The sequence below is a fragment of the Haemorhous mexicanus genome, chromosome 15 (assembly GCF_027477595.1).
Source record: "Haemorhous mexicanus isolate bHaeMex1 chromosome 15, bHaeMex1.pri, whole genome shotgun sequence".
In the NCBI taxonomy this organism is placed as follows: domain Eukaryota; kingdom Metazoa; phylum Chordata; class Aves; order Passeriformes; family Fringillidae; genus Haemorhous; species Haemorhous mexicanus.
The window spans coordinates 1,576,464-1,599,133 of NC_082355.1; the positions used below are offsets into that span (position 1 = coordinate 1,576,464).

General features: G+C 58.2%; 1 protein-coding gene across 1 annotated transcript in view; it reads right to left on the reverse strand.

The window, feature by feature from the left end:
- Positions 1 to 201: 201 nt before the first annotated feature.
- Positions 202 to 22,670, reverse strand: part of PPARGC1B (PPARG coactivator 1 beta) — a 46,973-nt gene continuing 24,504 nt past the window's right edge. Inside the window, exons 2-12 of the mRNA XM_059860079.1 lie at positions 17,013 to 17,186; positions 14,068 to 14,280; positions 12,179 to 12,289; positions 10,434 to 11,493; positions 9,908 to 9,944; positions 9,489 to 9,553; positions 8,340 to 9,087; positions 7,753 to 7,828; positions 6,891 to 7,012; positions 6,463 to 6,617; positions 202 to 4,926 (exon numbers count right to left, since the gene is read on the reverse strand). Coding sequence (XP_059716062.1) covers positions 4,823 to 4,926; positions 6,463 to 6,617; positions 6,891 to 7,012; positions 7,753 to 7,828; positions 8,340 to 9,087; positions 9,489 to 9,553; positions 9,908 to 9,944; positions 10,434 to 11,493; positions 12,179 to 12,289; positions 14,068 to 14,280; positions 17,013 to 17,186 — 2,865 coding nt within the window. The 3' untranslated portion in view covers positions 202 to 4,822. The remainder of the gene's footprint in view (positions 4,927 to 6,462; positions 6,618 to 6,890; positions 7,013 to 7,752; positions 7,829 to 8,339; positions 9,088 to 9,488; positions 9,554 to 9,907; positions 9,945 to 10,433; positions 11,494 to 12,178; positions 12,290 to 14,067; positions 14,281 to 17,012; positions 17,187 to 22,670) is intronic.

The following is a 22,670-nucleotide window of genomic DNA, read 5'->3' on the forward strand; positions in this document are numbered from 1 at the left end:
GTTCTTCCTGCATGACTTAAACTGGGAGAAGCCACACTTAAAATAGCAACAATATTCCCAGGCAGGAGCTGCATCCCTGGCAGCTGGCAGGCTCTGCCACCCCCTTGGCCCTGGCACAGCCCCACTGCCAGCCAGGCAGAGCAGAACACCTCACCCCGAGCAGACTTGCACTAAAAACTCAAGTACAGCAGCACAAACTGGTTCCTTTTTTTGTTCTTTCCACTTTATAGTATATATGTTATCGTTTATTTATAGGCAGATCACTTCACTATTTACAGTACATGAGCGTAGAGATTCTACAGTCTTTTTGATGTAAACAAGAAACTCCACGGCAGGGGAGTCTGGAAAAAGAAGCCAGTTCTGAAGTATTTACACAATTTAAAATAGAACTTTTATACCCACTGGATAGATATAGAGAATACATTGAGCGATTTGGTTAAATTATCTATGAAACTATAGAATCTGACAATGTAAAAATACAAGAAAACGTTCTCTCATTTTAGAAGGTAGACAGTTAAATCACACTAGAAATAAATCTCTTTTCTTTTTTAAAAATAATAACAATAATAATAAAGGAAAGGCATAAGAATCCATGCCATCTCTTAAGGTTAAAGTATATTACATAAATAAGGACACAACAGAACGGAACTGGGGGGAAAATTAAGTGAAATATAAAAAAAACCACTACCAATTAAAAAAAATACTAAAAACTTGATTCTTAATCATAGAGGGATCAATTCTGCTGCTTTTACTTACTCTGCAAGTAGAAAATTGCAGAGTTAAGTAGTGCTTACTCAGCATGAGCAACAGAGGCAGAATTGGCCCCTAATAATTATGAGCAGTGTCCTTTTACATTAAAAAAAGAAAAAAAAGAAGAAAACCACAGAATTTAGCTTTTTTTTATATAAATAACAAAGCAGATGTGCCCCTTTTTAGGTGAAATTCTTACACCTTTCTGAAGAAATGCATCAATTGAGCCGTTCTCTCTCTTTTTCACATGCACTCACACACTCCCTCCCCAGCTCCTGCTGCTGCCCCTGGCCCCGGGGAGGGCGAGGGAAGAGGAATGAAACCCCAAAATGAAACCCCAAGGCTGCATTTGGCTCTGTATTGCTTGAGATTGTCAGGGATGGACTTGGAACAGAACAGGCGTCGGGTTCAGCTCCAACAACGGCACCTCAGGACTCAGCAGACCTCCAGAAAGAAAAAAAAAAATCCCCCAAAAAAGGAGAAAACTGTGTAGATCTGCGATTGCAAAACTCATTCGCACGGTGCAGAGCTGAGACCAGACCCAGGACTGCAACCAGGTGACTGAGCTGCTGCTTCCTGAAAGATGTGCAGCCCTCAGCCGTGCTGAGGAAATGAGAGAAACCTTTGCTTTGGGGCAGCATCCAACCTAAAACCTGGGATTGTCCTCTGCATTCAGCCCACACACTCAGAAACGTTTGCTCCTCCCTGCGGAGCCTCAGGGACACGCTGGATTCCAGCCAGAAACCTGCTGTCCCCCCCCTGAACCACGAGTTTTTCTGGGGCAAACCTGTGCAAAACAAGCAAAGGGGCATTTTATCAGAAACTCTTCACACATTCAGCATTTGCCCACAGCACCTGCAGGAAACGGCTGGGGGGGCACGTTCTATACTCACACAGTTTTAAAAAAATAAATCTCCTCCTGACTTATTGCCTACCAGAATAAACCCTTTTGCTCCCAGTTTCTCCTGCCCATCCCCTTGCAGGGGGCTGGGGTGTGAGAGGTCCCACGGGCTGGGTGGGATGGAAAGGCAATCCTTGGGAAAGGGGGGATCCCCAGTCCCTGGCAGCTCCTGCAAAGCTCTGGGCACCTCTGGCTTCCCTGGCAGCAGGGCCTGGGCATTGCTTTGCTCCTGCCCCCTTTCCCTGTCAGCATCCAAACCTCAGGCAGATCAGGAGGGAGCTCTCACCTGCCCCTGTGCCCGACCCACCTTCCTGCAGACTCGAGCACTGTGAGCTAAAGACACCTTTAGAGTGAAAAAAAACCCCCACAAAATAAAAAAAAAAAAAAAAAAATCAAGTGGAAATTTATTTTTCACCCAGTGCTAAAAGGTGGGGGAAGCCCCAGGGCAGGCAGCACACAGCCCAAGGGGCTCTAATCATAGTGCATAATTCTGGAACAGAAACATTTTTTTTGGGGAGGAGGGAAAACAAACCATCCCAAGTGAATGGGAAAAAAGTAAAAACCCAAATAAAATAAAAAAAAAAGAAAACCCAACCCCACTTATAGGCTTCAGGCACCACAAAGACCACTTATTGCATCTCCTCCTACCCTAGGGCTGCAGTACTGATGAGCTCTGTGCAGAACCAGCCCTCCCCTTCCCCAGCACCGGCCTCGGGACCCAGCAGCTGGGCTGGGGCCGACCCAGGGCACCCAGCCACAGGAAAACACTGGGAAATTCTGGATCTGGGTCCGCCAAAACCAGTGCTTGGGAAGTGACTGAGTGATCCCCTGGCGTGGGCTGGAGCCCCCCCAGCTCTGCACTAACCCTTCCCCTCCACCACCCTTGATGCATCCCCAGCAGGGCCCAGCCATGGGTGCCCCCAGCTGAGTGGGAGATGGAAGAATTCCACTTATTTGCTTTTCTTTTTTTTTTTTTTTCCTTTTCTTTTCTTTTTCTTTTTTTTTTTTTTCTGTTGGTTTTTTTTTTCATTTGGATTGATCGTTTTCTGAAAAACATCAGCACAGCACAGGACAGTACTACCCACCCTAAATGTGTCGCTATATACATTCTACATAAGCTCTATAGCAATCACATGTAAACATCATCATCGTGAGGAAATACTAGGACAGAAAAAGGCAAAGCTACAATGAGGCAATTGCCAATAGCAGATGCTCAGTCTCGGCCAGAGCTGCTCGTGGTCGCTAAGGTGGGATGAGAACCGGGGGATTTGGGGCCGGGAGAGGTGCCAGATTTCACTGCTGAGGCTGGAATGGCACAAGGACTGTTCCCTGGCAGCGATGGTCACCGGCGGCGGGGCGGGGACCCCGCGGTGGCCTCCGGGCCCCGGCGCTGCCGGGCTGGGTGTTGTCAGAACCACGGCTCTCCCGAGGGAACAGCCAGGGAACTGTGCTGGTGTCGGCGCTGCCGGCGTTCCTGCTCCTGCCAGAGCCCAGCTGCACTCCAGGGGCCACCCTGGCGGGGCTCCGGCTCCTGGCCTCACGTCTTGTGCCATTTCCGAGGCTTTGGTCACTCTCCCTGCGGGACGGAACATACCCAGGGAACCGGGGATAAAGCCCCCAGGTCGTGGGGAGGGGAGACCCCAGGAGACTCTAATCTATCTATTGGCAGAGTTAAGGCTATAATATTCTATCTACAGAGGATGGCTGAATCCCTAGTGGTCTCTGGGGCTCAAAAATAAAAGGAGAAGGTGGCGATGGCTTGAGGAGCACAAGGTTCCCACTCCCTTGGGAAAACAGTGCCTCTGGCCGGCTGGTGGTGGGCTTTGCTCTGGCTGGTGGGGGGCTGTGTCCCCTTCCCACCACACCCACACATGGAGGGCAAGTCCACAAGTTCCTTTTAACTTAAATCCAGCGCCGAGGGCCCTTGGCCAGAGGCGGAGCTGCGTCCTGGGGCGCTGGACGGATCCGGGGTGCGGGTGGGTGCTGGGACGTGTATGGCTTATCAGCTACGGGGCAGGGTGCTGGGTGGGTGCTCAGTGGGAGTGCCGTGCCTGCCCCGCCTCTCTGCACTTGGGGCTGGACTTACTTTGGGCTGGGCTTTGGGCTGGATTTGGGGCTGGCTTTGGGCTGGATTTGGGGCTGGCTGCCCAGTGGGAAGCACAGACAGGTCTTCTCACCCCGCTTGCTTTGCAGGGTGTGGAAGCAAGTGTGGATCAAGCCACAAGGCCTGGCCAGTCTCCCAGCCATCCAAGGAGCTGGAGAGGAGCCAGCTCTGGGAGACATCCATCCCCCAGGCTGTGCCAGCAGGACCCACGTGCCCAGCTGGCTGCAGCCCCCCAGCCCCTCTCTCCTGGCTCCAAAGGTAGTGGAGGCTGGAGCAGCGCTGGCTGCAGGCAGTGCATCCCTCTCCCACCCTCTGCAGCCTGCAGAGCTGCATCCATCACCCACCAGGACCCAGCTCAGCATGGGGGTGATGCTGGGGGCTCGGGCCACGCCAGCACGAAGAATGGCTTTGACAGCAAAGTGGGTGACCCCGGGGCAAGCACCGAGCACCCCGGTTTGCCAGCAGGGGAGGCAGGGGAATGTCAGCTCTGTGACTGCTCTGACCCCCCATTTGCTGAGTGGCAAGTGCCTCATTACAGTGCATAGTTAAAAATCAAGGAAGCGGTACAATAAATCTGAATTACAGTACATCTGAGCCATAAATACATTTTTTTTTTAAGTATATACTTTTTTTTTTCTTCTCTTCTTCTATTAAAAATTAGTTTATAATCCTGATTCTATTCACAATGAACAATTTCATCATCACACACTACGGACAAAAAAATGTTACGGTGAACACAGCTGCAACTCCACGGCGGGAGCATGGGGAGGGCTGGGAGGGGGAAGAGGGGCCGGGGGGCTCCTAGGCTCACCCTAAAACAACCAGTCAGAAGCAGAGGGGGGACTAACGTGTGGCAGTGAGACATCAACACCATGGGGACTCACAGACAGAAGCAGCTTTGTTCAATGTAAACATCGATCAGGGGACAGCAGTCTCTCTCTCGCGGGCGTGCTCTCGCTCTCTCTCGCTCTCTCGCTTGCCATAGACTGAATAATTTCTTTGAAAACGTAAACATATTGGAAGTGCCTTGACTGAGGTATTGAGGTATTCCTCCAAGGTTAAGGCTGTTACCGATGCAGGCTGAGCTGGGCCTCCTGCAGCAAGCTGTCGAAATCCATGGTCTCGTACTTGCTTTTCACCGGAGCTGGGGAGGACTCGTCCGTGCCGCAATCTGGGGATGGCAGGGACAGAAGGGTCAGGGAGGGGGATCAGCGTCCTGTCTGCCTCGTGGGGAGGGAAACTGAGGCACAGCAGGGCACTGCTCACTGCCCCGCTGCTGCACAGGCAGGCTGGACACAGCGGTGATGGTGACACTGAAAAGAGCTGGGGCAGAGCAGCTGCAGCCAGGCTCAGCTGGGCAGAGCACACACCACTGGCATTCACTGCCAGGGGTGAAAAAATCTGCTGGGTGCAGCTGAGTTTGGAGGGGCTGACACAGGGCCATCCCACGGGAGCTGTGCTGGTGGCAGAGCCAGCCTGCTCCACTGCCAGCCCTGGGCCAGGAGCTGAACACAGAGTGCCCCTGGAAAGCCCAGGGAATTCAGCACGTGGCAGAACTAAGGCTGCCTGATTTCACAGCAGCTTAACATTTTGGGTGTACATTTTTGAATGGTGTGGTTGCATTTCCCCTCTGCCTGGGACTCCTCTTCTCATCCTGTATCAGGATGAGCAGGATTTTAGAAATGAGCTGGGCTGTGCAGGAAGGGAGTGACTGGTGGCTCTGCAGAAATCAGGTGAGGAGCACTCAGGGGGCTTCTCTTAGGCAGGGGGGCAGGACAGCACAGTCACCATCTTCCTCACAGGGTGCTATCTGGTTCCTAATTTCTCTGTGCCCAAAATGGGAGGCTCTGGGATTTATTTAGATGAACAATGGATATTTGTGCCCACAATCAAAGTCAAGGGATGGCTGCTCTAAGCAGAGCAGATACTACAAGGTGATAAAAAAATCAGGGAGTACTTGTGTCAGATGGGGCATCTGGAGGTAAGTCAAGACTTGGGGCTTTATTTTCTGGACCTCAGTCTTTCACTCATCAAGTACTATCCTCTGCAGAGGGTACAGAAATAAACATGCACTGTTGGTGAAACACCTGAAGCAAGGAGGGCTGGGCAAAGCCTGGGACACATTTCTCTTGCAGGACTAGCACAGGGTTTGGCTCCTGGCCCTCAGCTCAGGCTGCAGCCCTGGTGACACTGTCACTGAGACCTTGCTGAAGCACTGAAAGGATTAATGCCACCACAGCACATTTCAGTGCTGTCACTTTGGCTCCAGAGTGCATGTGCAGCCTGGTGAATCTGTCCTGCAGAGCAGCAAACCACCCACATCACCTCTTGGGCTAATGAAATGTTGCTGACTGCCTTCTCTAATGCCTGGGAAGGGAGTTTTCTGCTGGAAAGCCTCCAGCACTGTGCAGAAACTCAGCAGACACAGGATGGGCTGCGCTCAGCCGAGACCCAGCACCCCGGGCTGTGATGCTACATTTTGCAGCCAGCACACCCCAAGGCCTCACACCAGTTTCTTTCCTTCTCCCCAGTTGCCCAATCCACCTGTCTGAGCCACCAGCAGTCCCATGAGCCATAGGAAGGCAGTGGGCTTCTCCTGCAGGCTCTGCAGGCGTTGGGGATCCCTGCGTGACCAGGGCTCGGCGGTGCAGTGTGCTGTAACAGCTCTGTGCTGATAAAAGAGACAAAGCAGCTGCTGCTCCCTCACCCAGGTCAGCGTATCTGGTCCAGAAGAAGCGCCCCAGGCCACCAGAGCTGAGCTGGAAGGAGGGCTCGTTCCTCTTCCTCAGCGAGGGGCCGTTCTTCAGCGATAAGGCGGCGTGCTCGGAGTACCGGTACGTGATGAAGCCGTACTTCTCCCCCCTGAGCAACCAGAGAGAGAATTCAAGATGTGATGAGCCCCACAGCCCTTGTGAAGCAGCACCACACCCCTGGCCCATCATTCTTTCACTCCTCCATCCCACAGATGCCCTTGGAGCCCTGGATATGCTGAATCTCCTTGACAAAAGCACCAAGACCGAGGGCTCAGCTGACCCAGGGGATTGATGTGGCACTGCCTGGCAGTGCTAAGGGGTTTGAGGAGAGGACCTGCCTGTAGCTTCTGGAGCCCTGGGCCACAGCTCACTGCCCACCCACCTGTTAGTCCTGGTCAGGACCTGACACTCCACAATTTCACCAAACACCTCGAAGCGTTTCTTCAGCTCGCTGGAGCTCATGCTGCTGGAGAGGTTTCTGATGTACACCACCCGGCCTTCCCCCTGCCAAAGCAACCAAAAGCTTTCAGGCTTGGACCCTGCACCTCTGTGCTGCTGATGGGCTGTGGAGGAGCCCCTGCAGCCAGCACTGGGAAACACTGCCATGGACACAGCCTGACATCTCCAGGATCTGGAGCCAGGTCACAGTGTCACGCCCAGGACAGCCATAAGCAGGCTGGAGCAGCCACTGCCCCCTTTTCTCTTTCAAAATTCTTCTGCATTCTTGCAGCTACTCCTGGCAAATGTGGGAGATATTCCCAAGAACTGCCAGGGGCAAAATCCAATTGCATTGCAGAAGAAGTGCCAAAGCAGCCTGTGTGAGCATGTGTGTGTGTGCACAGCAGTAGGGAGCACCAATTTACTCTCCCACGTGCCCACTCCTCTCCCAGCTCCCACCATGTGCCCACAGGCTCCTGGTGCTCGAGGATGCAGCAGGGCCATATCTGTGACATCAGGGATTCCCCAGTTCACCCCACAAAGTGCCAGTGCCAAGTGCACCGAGGCACCAGCGTAGGAGGCTCTGGGCATCCCTGTGCCAAGGACTCCGTGTGTTGCCAATCGCTGGCGGCTTCCGCTGCACGTTGGGTTTTCCTCCCCCCACCACCCCCTGTCCTTGTTTAACACTGGCCTCGCACCAAGGGATGCTGAAGCCAGGGCTAATGGGCTCCACTGCTGCTTTTGGGAGCAGGGGATGAGCCAAGGGCTGGGCTTGCTGTGTCCCCGTGGGGTCCCCCCTCACTTACGATGGCCTTTTCCCGTCTCTTCTTCAGCTGGCCCCGCTGCCCGCTCCCGCCCTGACACTGCTCGCCGTTCTCACACCTGCAAGGAGGGACAGGAGGTCAGCCCGGGGCAGGGGGAGCTGCTGGGAAAGCTTCAACCATCAGTGAGAAGCTGAGACACCCACAGGAGTGGGTGGGCACTCGGGGGCACTGGGAGCCAAGGAGAGACTGGAGTCTGGAAAGGACACTGCAAAGCTTTTTCTCACAGATGCCAGGGTGTCCCCAGCCAGCACTTGCCCCTTCCCAGGCCTGGGTCCTGCCCATGCCCTGCCACCCATGGAACCCACGGGCTGCTTCACTCTGCCACTGCTTCCTCAGGCCACGACTGACACTTGCAGCAGTGGCTGATGCAGTACCAATTATTTTCATCATTTTTCTTTCATTAATTAGCATCTTTACCACTTGCAACACCAATTATTTTCACAGTTTTTCTTTCATTAATTAGCATATTTACTACTTGTGCCAGCAGAGCAGAGAGCCCTGGGGGTGCCCTGCACCACGCTGAAAATTCAGGGGACAAAACCAGTGCCAACGTCCCCGTGTCCCCGTACCTGAAGGTGCGTCTGCTGGCAGGTGACCGCGACCGGCAGCACGAGGAGCCCGAGCTGGACCTGCTCCGGGAGCAGTAGTGCAAACTGCTCCTGGGAAGGGCGCTTCTCCTCAGGCACAGCTTGGTGTCGCCGTGCTCCTCCTCTTCCTCCTCCTCTTCCTCCTCATCCTCCTCCACGGGGGAGCCGCTCTCACTGCAGCTGTCCTCAAAGACGGTGTCGTACTCGGGGGTCTTGCAGAAGACCATGTCCTCGTCGTCGAGGGCACTGTCCAGAAAGCCAAAGTGCTTTGTTAAGCTGGCTCTGATCTCCTGGTCTCTCAGCTGCTTGACGCTGTCCTTCCAGAGCATCTCAGTGCCCGTGTCCTTGCCGAGCTCCAGCCCCTGGTAGTGGGCGGCCGGGACCCTCCTCTTGTGCTCCGTCTCCACCTGGCTCGGGGGCTCCCAGGACTTGAGCACCTTCCTCTGCAGGGCAGGCTCGGGTTTCAGCACCTGGCAGTAGTCGTGGTCCCCGAAGGAGCGGGAGAAGGGCCGCTTGAGCAAGCCCTGCTGCTCGGGGAGCGGGCGCGCCCGGCTCAGGTGGGCGAACAGCTCCGTCCTCTCCGGGTGCTTCCTGGGGGCTTTCCGCGAGGCTGCCACGTCCCCGGGGCTGGGGGCCATCCCCTCCTCCTTCCCTGCCTCCTGGGGGATGTCTGGCTTGTACAGGTCCTCCTCGGCGGGTTTATATGGCGGAGTGGTGGGCGGTGTGAGACCTGGACCCCCAAACAAAGGGCAGGAGTCAGCTCTGCCCCCTCGGGCCTGCCCTGCCCCACCCCAGTCCTGGGCTGCCCCCACAGCCTCATCCGGTGGCACCTGGGGGAACAAGAAGGATGCCTTGATCCCAGTAGGGACCAGAGGACTCTCCCTTCCCTCCTGGCTCATGCAGGGCCCCCCTGAACATCTCCTCCCTGCCCAAACACATTCCCCTGAGCTGCTCCTGCTGCTCGGATGTGGCGGTGCACAGCAGGCTCCTGTGTGTGTTTGTGTGAAGGGGATGAAGGTGCCCCCTTGGCTGGGTAGGCTGGAACTGATGCCTCCAGGCTGAATTTAGGGTGAATGAGCCCCGTCCTAGAGTACATTTTTGCAAAACTAAAGAATTCAAAGCACGTCCTACCTGCTGTCCCACACAGCTCCACGGTCAGCATTGGCTCAAAGTTTCTCTTCCCAAAGGTTGGGTCACTGGAGAAGAGGAGAAAACCAGGAAAATGTTTAGGTGAACCACAGCCCCAAAACCCAAAAGCCAGCTGAGAAAAGACTTCCCACAAGTGAACCCTCCCACTTTGGCTGGTGCCTGACAGAGTAACCCCACAAGGGCAGTGGGGTGAGCAGTTGCAGGGCACGCACAAAATGCCCTGCCCTGGGCATGGGACTCTCCCAGCTCCTCGCACCCTGTGGCTCCCCACAGCAGCCAGTGCAGCTCCCTGTGCTCTGCAAACACAGCTCCCTGTGCTGGCTGCAGGGGCCCTGCCCAGCCACACAGCCCCAGGCAGTTTCCAGCCCCAGAATGGTTCATTCAGCCCCACCTGCACTTACGTTTGTGCCAAGGACAGCGTGAGACACCTGGGTGTTTCTGAAAGGCAGGAGAGAAGCAGGTTACCAGGGGAGCTGTACCCCTGCACTGCCCACTGAGGGCTTTGCCCACCCGAGAGGAACGGGTCACGCTGCCAGGGCTGAGTCACTCCTGCACTTGCAACTTGCAGCTGGGGTTTTGGGGCACCACTGCAGCTGAACTCCAGAGCCCAGACCCAGGGAGAACCCACATGGAAAAACATGGAGGGATGGGGCAACCTGGTCCTTGCTGGGTTGTGGCCACACCAACTCCTCCACCTCATTATAAGGATGGGCAAACTGAGGCAGAAGATGCCCATGGATTGAAAAAGCACCTCAAAAGAGAACAGACCCCCAGCTGCCCATGCATGGGACCCCACGGCCAGGCAGCACGGGGGGCTGCTCACAGCACTCCTGCCAGCTGAGTGCCCAGCACCCAGCCAGCATCACTCAGCCACAGCACGGGCACGCTGGGCATGGCGAGCAGAGTGACAGTGGCCAGGCCCCTCACCTGTTTGCTCCAGGAGGGCACAACGCCGGCCCTCCGTGGCCACCTCTCCATCCCCCAGGGAGCCCAGGCAGAGGGGCTGGGGCTCCGCCGACGGGGCTGTGCCCCCCACCTCCACTTCGGCCGCTGGCTCTTCGGCAGAGAAGCCCTCCAGCACCGGGCAGGGCGCGGCCTCCCTGCAGCCCAGGGGCACGGAGGGCTCGGGGTGGGGCTCCTCAAGGAAGGAGAGCCAGTGCCCGAGCTCGGGGTTGAGTCTCTTGGAGCGGCGCACGGCGTAAACAGCGCTGTCCTGCTTGCGGGCCACCTTCCCCTCCTGCCTCCCGGCATCGTCCTCAAGGGCCCCCGGCTCCCGCGGCGCCTCCGCCTCGGGGCTCTGCTGGGGCTCACCCCTCTCTGCTGCCGCTTCTCTCGCTCTGGACGTGCAAGTCCCGCTGGCATCCTCCCCGTCGGGCGGCACGGGGGAGCAGGAGCCGGGCGGCCGCGCCAGGGCGGCGTACACGGGCTTGCCCAGGCGGTATGGCTTGCTCACGTCGCACAGCAGGTCCCGCGCCAGCAGCTCCTTCAGGATGGAGAAGGATGCTCCAGGCTTCTTGCAGCTGCCGGCTGCCTGCCAGGCGCAGCCCGGCCGGCTCTGTCCGGGGGCACAGTCCGGTTTGGCTCTCTTGAAGGGGCTGCCGCAGGGCTGGGGCCTGCCCTCGGCGGGGTCGCGGGCGGGCAGCTTGCGAGGGGGCAGGCAGTAGGTGTGCATGTAGCGGATCAGCTCCAGCACCGAGTGCAGCTCCCCATCGCAGGAGAACTGGCCGCCCGGGCCATCCTCCGCCGAGGACAGGGCGGCCGCCGAGTCGCCGGAGCTCAGCGAGTCCTCGCTGGAGTCGCTGTCGTCCTCGTGGTGGGCGCAGTCGCCCGGGGACGGGTGGTGGCCGCTGCCGGGGCACTCCTCGGGTGCCTGGGGGGCTTTGGTCTGGGAGCAGGAGGTGCTGGAGGTGAGGTGCCGGTGCAGCTCCGTGCAGCTGCGGCTCTGTGCCTGCGGGACGCTTGCCCTCCTGTCCCGGGGACCCTCCACCTTCCGACAGGAGAGAGGAGAAAGGAGAATGTCAGCCCCGAGCCCCACGGCCCTCTGGGGAGGCTGACAGAGCCACCCCACACCCTCACACCTCCCAGCTGTGTCTCACCAGCACCCCGAGCTCCCTGGGGTCAGCCCCGTGCCCCGAGTGCTGCCCCTCCTGCAGGCAGGGATGCTCCTTCTCCCCAGGAGGGATCTGCTGCTCTTCCCACACAATCTAATTGGCCAGGCCTAATGCACTGCACAATTACCATTAGCAAAGCAGGAAAATCTCTGGTGGCACCTTCTGCCGGGTTTCAGATCAACTCAGGTGTTGGGGTGGGCTCTGCACTACGACAGGCAGTGATTCCTGGCCAAAGGCCTTGGCTTGGGCTGAGAGTCAGCAGGGAGGGGGGCAAGGGGGTGACCAGAGATGGAGCACATGGGACTTTAACAAATGGATGCTCAGGGAAGTTGGGAGAGGCCAAACCCCCCTGGGTTCAAGTGAGATCGAGGTGCTTAGCACAGCACAAAGTCTAAAGTTTTGCAGAGCCCAGACTGCATCAGACAGGGATGGGAGCACTGCGGGTGACAGTCCCTGCCTGTTCCCAACGCCTTGCCCAGCCCAGAGCCCGCTCACACTCCCCAACACCATCCTTTGGGCCAGCTCCCAGGAGCTGGGTGCTGCAGGAGCTCGACAGAGTACCTTAGTGCAGGGCCGTGGGGGCCGGGACTTTGGGGTCCCCGGGCGCCGGGCGCTCCCGTCCCGCTGGGCCTCGCAGCTCGGAGGTGATGGAGACAGGAGCAGCTTCTTCAGCTGCAAAGAGAAGGGGCAGAAAAGGAGTCGGCATCGCAGCAAGGGCAGGAGAAAACGGCCCTTGGCTCATGTGTGAGCTCATCCATCCCTGAGCATCCCACCCAAAAATGGGGCAAAAAAGTATCAGGCAGGGAGGGTCTGGGTTAGCAGTTCCCACCCCACGTGGCTGTGGGGCAGGTGTCTGGCTGTGTGCAGCCCTGTGGGGGTCAGGGTGTCCCCACAGCATTCAGCCCACGGACCCCCAGGCAGGCTGGGGCAGTGTGCAGGAGGGAATTTACTTCCCAGGGACGCCCCCACTCGGGTCAGACACACAGGAGCTGCCGTGGCATCCCAGCTTCTCACTCCATCAGTTCTGCCCTGAGGTGACAGAGGCTTTACACTGGTGTGAGTGATGGGTTTGGACAGCTCGCCGAGTCCCCGTGTGAGGCTCATTTAGCCAAAACATCCAGAGAGGGCCTCGACTCATTAACGAGCTTTCAAGGCTCTTTGGAGATGCAAATCCCTGTGGGATCTGGCAGGATCTCCCCCAGCACCGTGTCACACCTACGGGTGCTGGAGCGGGCTTTTCCCCAGCTCACCCGCAGTGCCACCCCTTCTGATGGCAGGGTCAGCACGTTATCCTTCTACTCAACCCCAGTTTTGGTCAGGGGGAGGGAAAAAAAAACCCCAGACCCCACACCCAGCAACGACATTTGAGATTGTGCCCATGTGGCGCTAACAACCGGAGGCGACAACAGCTCGACAGCAAGACGACTGCGTAGGCACCGGGGACTGCAGGAGAGACAGATCTGGGGGGTTAGGGACTGATAGAAAAGGGGTGCCCGGGTCAGGGTCAGCCAGGAAATGCCAGCCGGGGCACCCGCAGCTTTAGGAGAGAGGCTCCTGCGGGTGGAAGCGCCCAGCTCCCGTTCCCCCCCGCCCCTGCAACGTATACATCCTATATATACACATACAGGTCATGTGTGATATATACCCCTGCGCGGGGCGTGGGCGGTGGAAATGCACGCTGTCACCACTGGATGTCACTCCTCCCCTTTGCTGGGATTTTGGGGACACCCCGGGACCGGGCTGGGGGCTCTGGGGGGGACTGTGAGCGGCAGGAGGGAGCAGGCTGGGTGTCCTGTGCCAGGGAACCTCCCGGGCATGGCAGGAAACGCTCCCGGTTCATCCTGGCCGGGAAGGGGAGCGGGGCTGGAGCCCCGGTATTGCAGGGAACCAAGAGGGACGCTCCAGCCACCAAATCTGGAGGGACTGGAGGGCACACAGCCCCTGTGGGGCTTTGGTGGAAGGCACAGGGAGGGTCAAACCCTCCCACAAAAGCCGAGGGCAGGGGCTGACACTGAGGCAAGCCCCTCTTGTGACAGTAGGGAGCTCAGCCCAGGGCAGAGCCGGGGGGAAAAAGCCACCACTGCCCATGGGCACGGGGCTGGGATGGGCCAGGGAGAGCCCCGGGCAGCCCCACACCTGCAGGTGGGGTTAAAAGCAGGTGTGGGTGTGCCAAAGCAGCCCCCAGCCCTCTGCCACCCGCCCCCACCCCGTCCAGAGGTAGGTTTGTATACACACAGCTGGTTCCCGTGAGGATGGTGATGGAGGTGACAGCAATGATGCAGAACATGTATACGTATACAATACAAGTATATGCTTTGGTATTGACGGTTAAAGAGAGTTTTAAGCCTAGAATGAAAAAATTCAGACCTTGGCTTCCTATCATACCCATGCAGCCGGCTTATCTGGGGCTCATCCAAATCCACCTTAAACAGTAGGAAGTGGGTTCTTACTAGAGACAGCTCATCACCCTCGGGGGCCGGGGGCGGCCCCCCCGTGACCGGGGCGGTGGGTTTGGGGGAGGGGGCAGGTGAGGTGGTGGCAGGGTTGAGCGTGTCCCCCTCTTCCATAGTTCGGAAGGCAGCCAGGCCCATGTCATCTCCCTGTATATCATCCAAAGTCTCGGTGAGGGCTGCCAGCAGCGCTTCGTTCTCGCTGTCTATTATCTGAAAGGAGCAGGCAGAGAAGAAAGGGGGGGTTAGGCTGGGCAGAGGGTCCCCGGGATGCTGGAGAGGGGACAAGGACCAGCAGAGCCACACCAGCTCCCACACTTCCCAGTGACCCCACTGTGAAACCTGGGAGAGGAGTGTCAGTCTGTCCACCTGCACCCCAGCAAGAAAAGAATGAACCAGAGCATCTTCTCTCCCCACAGTCCCTCCACCCCACCACGAGGCAAACAGCAGCAGATAAAGGATCTGTCAGTAAAAGCTCCTGGCCCAAATCCTCCTGACTCTGCAAGTGCAAGAGCTGTGAGCTCAGCCAGGGCTGCCCAGTGGACAAGAGGGCACAGCCTCCCAGGAGGGCACAGGGGAAGCTCTGCCCGGGCTGCACCACTGGCCAGATGCCAGAGCTTGTGACAACAACCACTCTGAGTTTTGTGTTCACTGAGAGCCCCCAAACACAGGCACCTCCAGCTGCTCAGGGGCTCTCAGCTCTCCCACACTGGTGCACCCAGTGCTCTGTGAGAGATCCCGTCCAGAGCACAGCCCCAGTCACTCCCAGATCTCCCATCAGCACCCCCAGATCATGCTGTTCACCCACAAACTTGGTCAGGGGAGTTGTAGTGCAAGGCCCATCTCACCCTGGGCCAGGCAGGGCCAGGGGCTGCTCCTGCCTCCTCCCTGCCCACTGCTCCAGCTTGGCTTGGGTCCCTCCTTTCACCCGGGCTTTGGCTTTGCTGATGCACCTCCAGCCTTCCCAGTGCCCTCCCAGTCCCACCCAGCCCCACGAGTTCCCTTCCAGTCTGGCAAGACAGGGCTGAAGGCCAGAAGAGGATGCAGAAGCTGAGGAATGGCTGGAGTGAGCCAAGAGCTCCTTCTTTTTGGTCCTCCTCCATCACAATCTGAATGTAAACCATGTCCAAGGAAAGGCAGGCTACCATCAGTGATAAAATTAGCACGGGGGTAAAGTCAGGCTCACAGGCAGGACAGCTCCCTGCACACAGCCTCCTGTGTTTCTCTCCTCTTGTTTGAAAATTAAACATCTTTTGTTCCATGCCCTAACCTTGCTCGCAGTTACTAGAGCAGGCTCCAGGGAAAGGCAGCAGGATGCTCCATTTTTGGCTCCGTTTCTTTTCCTCCTGTTATTGGCACGAGATTGCTGTGCATACAAGTTCAGTGGGATACATTTCATCATACTCCACTGCTCCTCATCGGCCTGGCTTTTGCATTTCTTTTCTGTTTATCTTTTCCCCAGGAAGTTCACGGAAAATATGCATCTCGTGATGAAGGTCCCTCAGCTGGACTGGACCCTTTTCAAGCACAGCATCAGCCCAGCATAAAAGCCAGAGGGTTGTTATTATGGGCAGGTTAGAAAATATTGAGGCTTTTTTTTCATCTCCTTGTTTAAATAGAAATCTTCCTCCTCCCAAAATGTACACCAGGGTTGGTGATTAGCTGGTACCAGCGGGTCACAACCTCTTTGTGCAAGGGGGTAAAGGCCTGGGAGCTGCTCAGGAGGGCACAGAGATCCCAGCCCCAAGGACAGGGACATCCAGGGCATGGCACGAGCTTTGGGCAGGGCTGCCCAGCCTGCTCTGTGCCCAGTCCCCTCTGCATCATCTCCCTGCTTCCAACATGTCTGTGCTGTGCCCACAGCCCTGCCCTGTCCTCACAGCTCCAGGAGATGAGACAGGAGCAGAGGGACACGGAGCAGTCCTGCCTGTACCCAGGAGCATCCCCTGCCCCAGCTTTGCACCCAGAGCTAAGGAGAGGAACCAGCCCCTCTGCCCCAGGGACCCCAGGGACAGAGGGGCTGCCAGAGCTGGGAAAACAGAGGAAGGGGCTGCTTCCTGTGAAGGATCAGGGTGAAAGGGCTGCTTCCTGTGAAGGATCAGGGTAAGGGGCTGCTTCCAGCTCCTGGGAAGGGAACTTTCCAGTGCTGAGACCCCCGCACTGCCGCCCTGGCATTCCAGGAATGGAACAGGACACGCTGCACCCCGGCTGCAATTCCAGTGAATAATCCAGCACAGGAGGGCTGCCTCAGCAGCCTCCTCCTTCTCCTCCTCCTCATTAGCCCTACTCTGCTTGCCCCATTTAGAGCTGGTGCACAAATTAATGGAGCACTAATCAGCTGGGGAGGAGATATTAATAGTCGTGTGTGTTCCCTCCTGCCAGCCTCCCTCTCCCCCTGCCTGCACCCGGGGGGGATGGGGTACCTGGAAGAGCTCCGTGTTCCCTCCTGCCAGCCTCCCTCTCCCCCTGCCTGCACCCGGGGGGGATGGGGATGGGGTACCTGGAAGAGCTCCGTGTTCCCTCCTGCCAGCCTCCCTCTCCCCCTGCCTGCACCCAGGGGGGATGGGGATGGGGTACCTGGAAGAGCTCCGTGTTCCCTCCTGCCAGCCTCCCTCTCCCCCTGCCTGCACCCGGGGGGGATGGGGTACCTGGAAGAGCTCCGTGTTCCCTCCTGCCAGCCTCCCTCTCCCCCTGCCTGCACCCGGGGGGGGATGGGGTACCTGGAAGAGCTCCGTGTTCCCTCCTGCCAGCCTCCCTCTCCCCCTGCCTGCACCCAGGGGGGATGGGGATGGGGTACCTGGAAGAGCTCCGTGTTCCCTCCTGCCAGCCTCCCTCTCCCCCTGCCTGCACCCGGGGGGGATGGGGATGGGGTACCTGGAAGAGCTCCGTGTTCCCTCCTGCCAGCCTCCCTCTCCCCCTGCCTGCACCCGGGGGGGATGGGGTACCTGGAAGAGCTCGGAGTCGTCGGTGCTGTACTGGCTGGAGTCGGTCTCCGAGTGCTCCCCGCCCCACTGCAGCTCGCTGAAGCAGCCGGCAGAGTCCAGGTCGCCGGCGTCCAGCTGGGACAGATCGATCTCGGGGAAGTCAGAGTAGAGGTGCTCCTCGCCAGACACCTCATACTGCACACAGGAGAGGAGAGAAATGCTTGAGCCCAGAGGAGCAGGCACGGAGGACAGCAGCACCCCCCTGTCAGCCAGTGATCCACCCCTGGTGCTCCAGCCTCTCTTCCCACGCAGCCCCAGGCACTGGCAGGGTGTGGCGGGCACCTTTTCACCCACCTGGCCTGCACAGCCTGGCACTGGTCACTGGAGCATCCACCACACCCCCGCTGGTGTCCCAGCTGTGGCACAGCTGGGAACAGCAGGAGCTGCTTGGGAAGAGCCTCGTGTCCCTCTGAGTGAGCAGATGGTCAGGGCACAGCACAGCCATCATAGGGGCAATTCCTGCCCTTTGTGCCCTAAAAGTGACATCCAGTGGTGGCCTGGGGATCAGCACAGGAGACCTGGGACAGCAGCACACCGGGCCAGCCTCACACCTGCTGCTCACCCTGTCCCACCACATGGCCCTGGAGCACTCAGGACACCCCTCTGGGGAAGCTGCAGATCCCAAAGCCCCACCAAGGCAGCCCAGAGCCTGCTCCCTGCTCCCTGCAGGGTGAGGGCACAGCGTGGAAATGAATGGATGTCTGAGAGCACTCAGGGTGATGTGAGCTAAAACATCTCCATCTAACCACAGAAAGGAGCTGGCACCTGCCCCACTTGGGCCTGGCTTCCAGCCATGAAACCCCAGAGCTGCACCCAGAGCCCGAGGGAGCCGGGGCTGGCACCAGCACCCGCTGCCTGCCCTGGCATCTGGACCGTGCCTGGCTCTGCCTCGGTGTCCAGGGGAAAACACAGGGGAAAGGAGTGGTGAGACTCCTCCCAGCACTGCCTGCCCAAGGGGAGTCTTCTGGCAGTGAGGGAAGCAAGTTTATTTACAGAGCAAATGGATTTTTGGAGCAGGCAAACATCTGAGCATGTGAGAGAGGCTGCAGGGGAGCGTGGGGGCCCCTCCTCCTGAAGCACCCTGGAAGGGTCTCCTCCATCACTCAGTGGGAAGGAAAAGGGATTGCAAACCCAGCTGCAGGAATGGAAAAGACAGCTTTTCTCTCTCTCTCTTCTCATTTTTTGTTTTTCAAATTGGGATAATCTGGGATTACTGGCTGTGTTCCCCCAGGCTGAGGAGCCTGTCTGCCACGCTCCCCACCGCATTCAGGACACTCCAAAGGACACTCCCGTGCATGCACTCACTCCCTTTTTGCATTTCTCACCTGCTGCCCACCCTGCCCAATCCCAGGGGAGGTGGAAAACAGGGAGAGCACCTTGGAGGGCACAGCAAGGGCAGGGAGAGTGATTTGATGGCCTGATGGTGAGCCAGTGCCATGCCCCAGCCATGCCCAAGGGCTGGAGTGGGGGCTGGGGGTGCAGGGAGCTGCTGGTGCTGCCCCAGACAAAGCTCTGGGAGCTGCCCCCGCTCTGGGGGATGCTCTCCCAGCACCCTCCCTTCACCTTTTTGCTGGAGGGATGTGTATCAGGTAGATCCCACAGGTGTGGTGCCACAAAGGGTATCAGGCAGCCCTGAGTGGCTCTGGGAGCTGAGACTCCTCACTGGGCCCCCAGGGCTGGGGATTTTCTAGCCTGCCCTGCAAAAACCTTAGTTCCCAGGTGTCAGAGCACATGCAGCAGGTCAGGAGTCCCCACTGCCAGCTCTGGGGGACACAGATGTTGCCTTTCCCCTTGTTCTGTCCCCTCTGCCCAGACTGCTCTGGGATCAGATGTCCTTTGGCCTTTCAGATGTGTCCCTTACCTGCTGTGGCTTGTCCCTGCCTTCCTGTCCCTGCTCTAGTGCCTGCTCCAGAAAAAGTCTTGTGACAACTTTGTCTCCCCCTTCTCCCCAAATCTTCCCATGGGAACACAGGCACAGGTTTTTATTTTTAGCCAAGCCATACATACACAGCTATACGTGTGTCTGTGTGTGCGTGTGTGCGTGCAATTAAAAATAGCAGAGCAGCCAAATTCTCCTGCTCCTTTTGATATGCCACAAGGGAAAAGATCCTGGTGCTGAGATCACAAGGAGCAGCTGACACCAGAGCTCGGGATGTCTTTTGATCAACTCCACAGATGTGACATGTCCCCATTGGCAACAGGGCTGGGTAAAAATAAACCCCTGCAATCCAAGGCTGCTGAGCTGCCCTCTCTGGGCACTCGGGGCAGGACTGCCCTGCCACTGCCACTGCCACGCTGGGGATGCTCCCAGCTTCCTGCCTCCCACGGGTCAGGAATGCCCACACCTCAGCCCTGTCTGTGTGGAGCCTCCTCCTCTCCTCACTGACAGGCATGGGGACAGCCTTTGCTCGGTGGGGTCACCCATACTGCCACACGGATGGGCACCCCAGCCCACCCCTCTGCTGGGCAGTGTCACTTACCCAGCCCAGCCACCATGGACCTGGGCTCCAGAGGGAACCCACCACTCCCAGCCCATGGCCCTGAGCCCCTCTGGGCTGGCCCCAGGGCTGGGGAAGGGGCAGCCCCTGCCCAGCTCGGGGGTGGCAGCAGCGCTGAGGACACTGCCTGTGGGCATGGGACCTCATCTGCTCTGACTGTCCCTTTTCCCACCCTCTGCACTTCCTGCTGCCTTGGGAGAGGAGTGAACTTTTGTTCTAATTTTACTCAGGACTTTGTAGGAAGATCAGCCATGGGTTCTTGGTGTGCAGCCAGCAAACACCCATGGAGACATGCTCAGAGACTGGGAGGCATCCTCCAGCCCAGACACCTGGGCCGGCTGTGCTGCAGCAGGGCTGCCACCAGAGAGCTGCTGCCAGCGCCTGAGCAGTCCCTGCTCCAGGGAGGAGAGCTCCTGCTGACTCCTTGGTCAGCATCCCTCTGGCTCCTGGGTGCCCTGGGGCTGCCATGTGCTCCCACTGCCTGTCCCTTTGCCATGTCCCCAGTCTGTCCTTCCCAGAGCAGTGGCAGCACAGGAGGAGGAGCTGGCACAGGGTTAGATCCATCTCCCTGCCCGACTGGGAGGGTGTTCAATGCAGGCCACTGTCTCTGGTGGCCCCAGAAGCTCTGGGGACATGTCCTGGGCTGCACCTGCGGCCACTGGCTGGAGTCACATCCAAGATGTCCCAGCTCAGTGCTGGCTCTGGCACCCTGGGGACAGCAGGTGGGACATGTCCCTTTCAGTTCTTCTGTTTTGGAGCAGTGTGAACTCTGGCACGTGAGGTCTTATCTCTGAGGAGACACCAGACTCCTCCCCAAGCCCAACTCTAATTCAAACACTGGATTAACGAGACAGGAAATGTTTTCCTCTTTTTCAGTGTCAACCTGGGCTCCCCAAACAAAACCCCTGCAGTCAGCAGGACTGGAGAGGCTGCCTGGGGTCAGCTGCACCATAAGCCCAGGGAGAGCAGGAGCAGCCCTGCTGCCAGGGGAACAGCAACCTGAGCAGGGCAAGCAGGGACTCAGCTCATTGTCTGCTCTGCTGAGCTGCCTCAGGAGCTGGGGACAGCGCAGTGACCGTGACACAGAGACCTGCAGGTGCTCTCCCTGTCTCACTGCAGCACTGCCAGAAATTACCCTTATCTGCAGAACCCCTGGGTCCAACCCCTTGAAGTCATGGCCAAGAATTCTGGCGTGGGCTGTGGGCACAGGGGGGATGGCACACGGGGCTGGTGCTCACTCAGCCTGCACAGGGGCAGCCTCTGAAGTGCCGCTGGCCACGGGCAGCACCTTCCAGGAGCCTCATCCTGCCCTGCCTGCATGGCAGCCCCGGGGTGCCCTGCGGTGGCCCTGTCACTCACGTGCCATGGAAAAAGGGAAGGAAAGAGGCAGCACCTCGGAGGGGGGTCAAGGGAAGCAGCAGGGACAGCAGCCCACCCCTCACTGGGGAGCAAACGGTGACTCAGCTCCTCCCTGCACAGCCAGGAGCCTGCCCAAGGCATTAAGGGATAAATATCCATCCCCACGTGCTGCAGGCACTGCCCCAGAGCAGCCAGCAGAGTCAGGCTGGCACCCACAGCAGCAGCAGGTGAGAGCTGCTGAGAACACCAAGTGCTGCTCCCACCAGCCCTGCCTCAACCCCAGGGCAGCTTCTCCCTCCTCACCCTCACCAGGACTTGAAAAAGGAAAGAAAATCCTTGGGCAGGGGTTTTGCAGAGTTGTCTGGGCTTATCAGGGAAATCCGTAATCACAGACTGCTTCAAACGGGGATTACAGCCCTGCAGGGACACTGCAGGGTGTTCCTGGGATGGGCTCTCACCAGGGTGCTGGCACTGGGCTGGCTGCTGTGACACTGGCTGGTGTGACACTGGGCTGGTGTGACACTGGGCTGGCTGCGGTGGCACTGGGCTGGTGTGACACTGGTTGCTGTGGCACTGGGCTGGTTGGTGCTGCACTGGGCTGGCTGGTGTGGCACTGGGCTGGCTGCTGTGGCACTGGGTTGGTGTGATACTGGGCTGGCTGGTGTGGCACTGGCTGGTGTGGCCCTGGGCTGGCTGCTGTGGCACTGGGCACAGCCATTCCCCCCTTTCAGGCCCCCAGCACCCTCCTGAGCTGCCCCAGAAGCAGAGTGAGGAGGCTTTGGGGGCATGACCCACACTGGGACCAAACCCAGGGGTGTACCCTGCTGTCCCCACAGCCCCCAACCAGGGGACACGGTCCCCATGGGGTCACCCATCAGCACCTGGGCCAGGTGCTGCCAGCCCCTCATCATGCCCAAGGATGTGCCAGCTCCATGCCAGCCCAGAGGGATGAGGGATGGGCAGGGGGGGAGCAGCCTGGCTCCAGCACCAGGGAGGAGGGCAGAGGTGGGAATGGAGGAGACAGCTATAAATAAGTGTAAATACAGCAAGGAGGCACCTGGCCAGAGCTGTGAAGGTCACCAGAGTGAGTGCCAGCAGATAAGCAACCCCCCTCCCCAGTGGCATTTGACAAAATGTCACCGTGAATGAGGGAGAGGTGGTGTCGGGTTGTGCCTTGGCCCTGTCACCCCTTGACACCCCTGATATTTATAGCCTGAGAGCCCCACAGTGAAGGGCGAGGGGTCCCTGGAGGTGAGGGGACCCTGCCTGCACCCACAGTGAGCACAGGCACAGGCAGGTCCCTCGTCCCCTCCCCAGGTTTGGGGGGAAGGCCCACAGGAATCTCCCAGGCTGCACAGAGCAGGAGACACCTCTCTGTCCTGCCAGGCATTTTGCCCTCTGCCCCCTGTTAATTTTTAATTACTTTTTTTAACTTTCTACTGATCCGTTTTAACGATTCGGCCCAGCCAGCAAAAGGCAAAACCTCATTTAAAACCTGGACTGAGCAAACAGCAGCTCCTTCTTCCTCCTGAGCCACTCCAAACCAAGTCCTGCTGGTCCCTCTGGGTGCAGCACGTGGGAGCTGCCCACGCTGGGCATGCTCTGCCAACACAGCCTGGACTCAGAGCTTGGACTCAAAGGTTGGACCTGATGACCACAGAAGTCTTTTCCAACTGAAATAATTCTGGGATTCAGTGGCACACGTGGAGCAGCTGCCCTCCCAACACAGCCTGAGGTGTGCTGGGTGGGAAAAGGGGGTGCT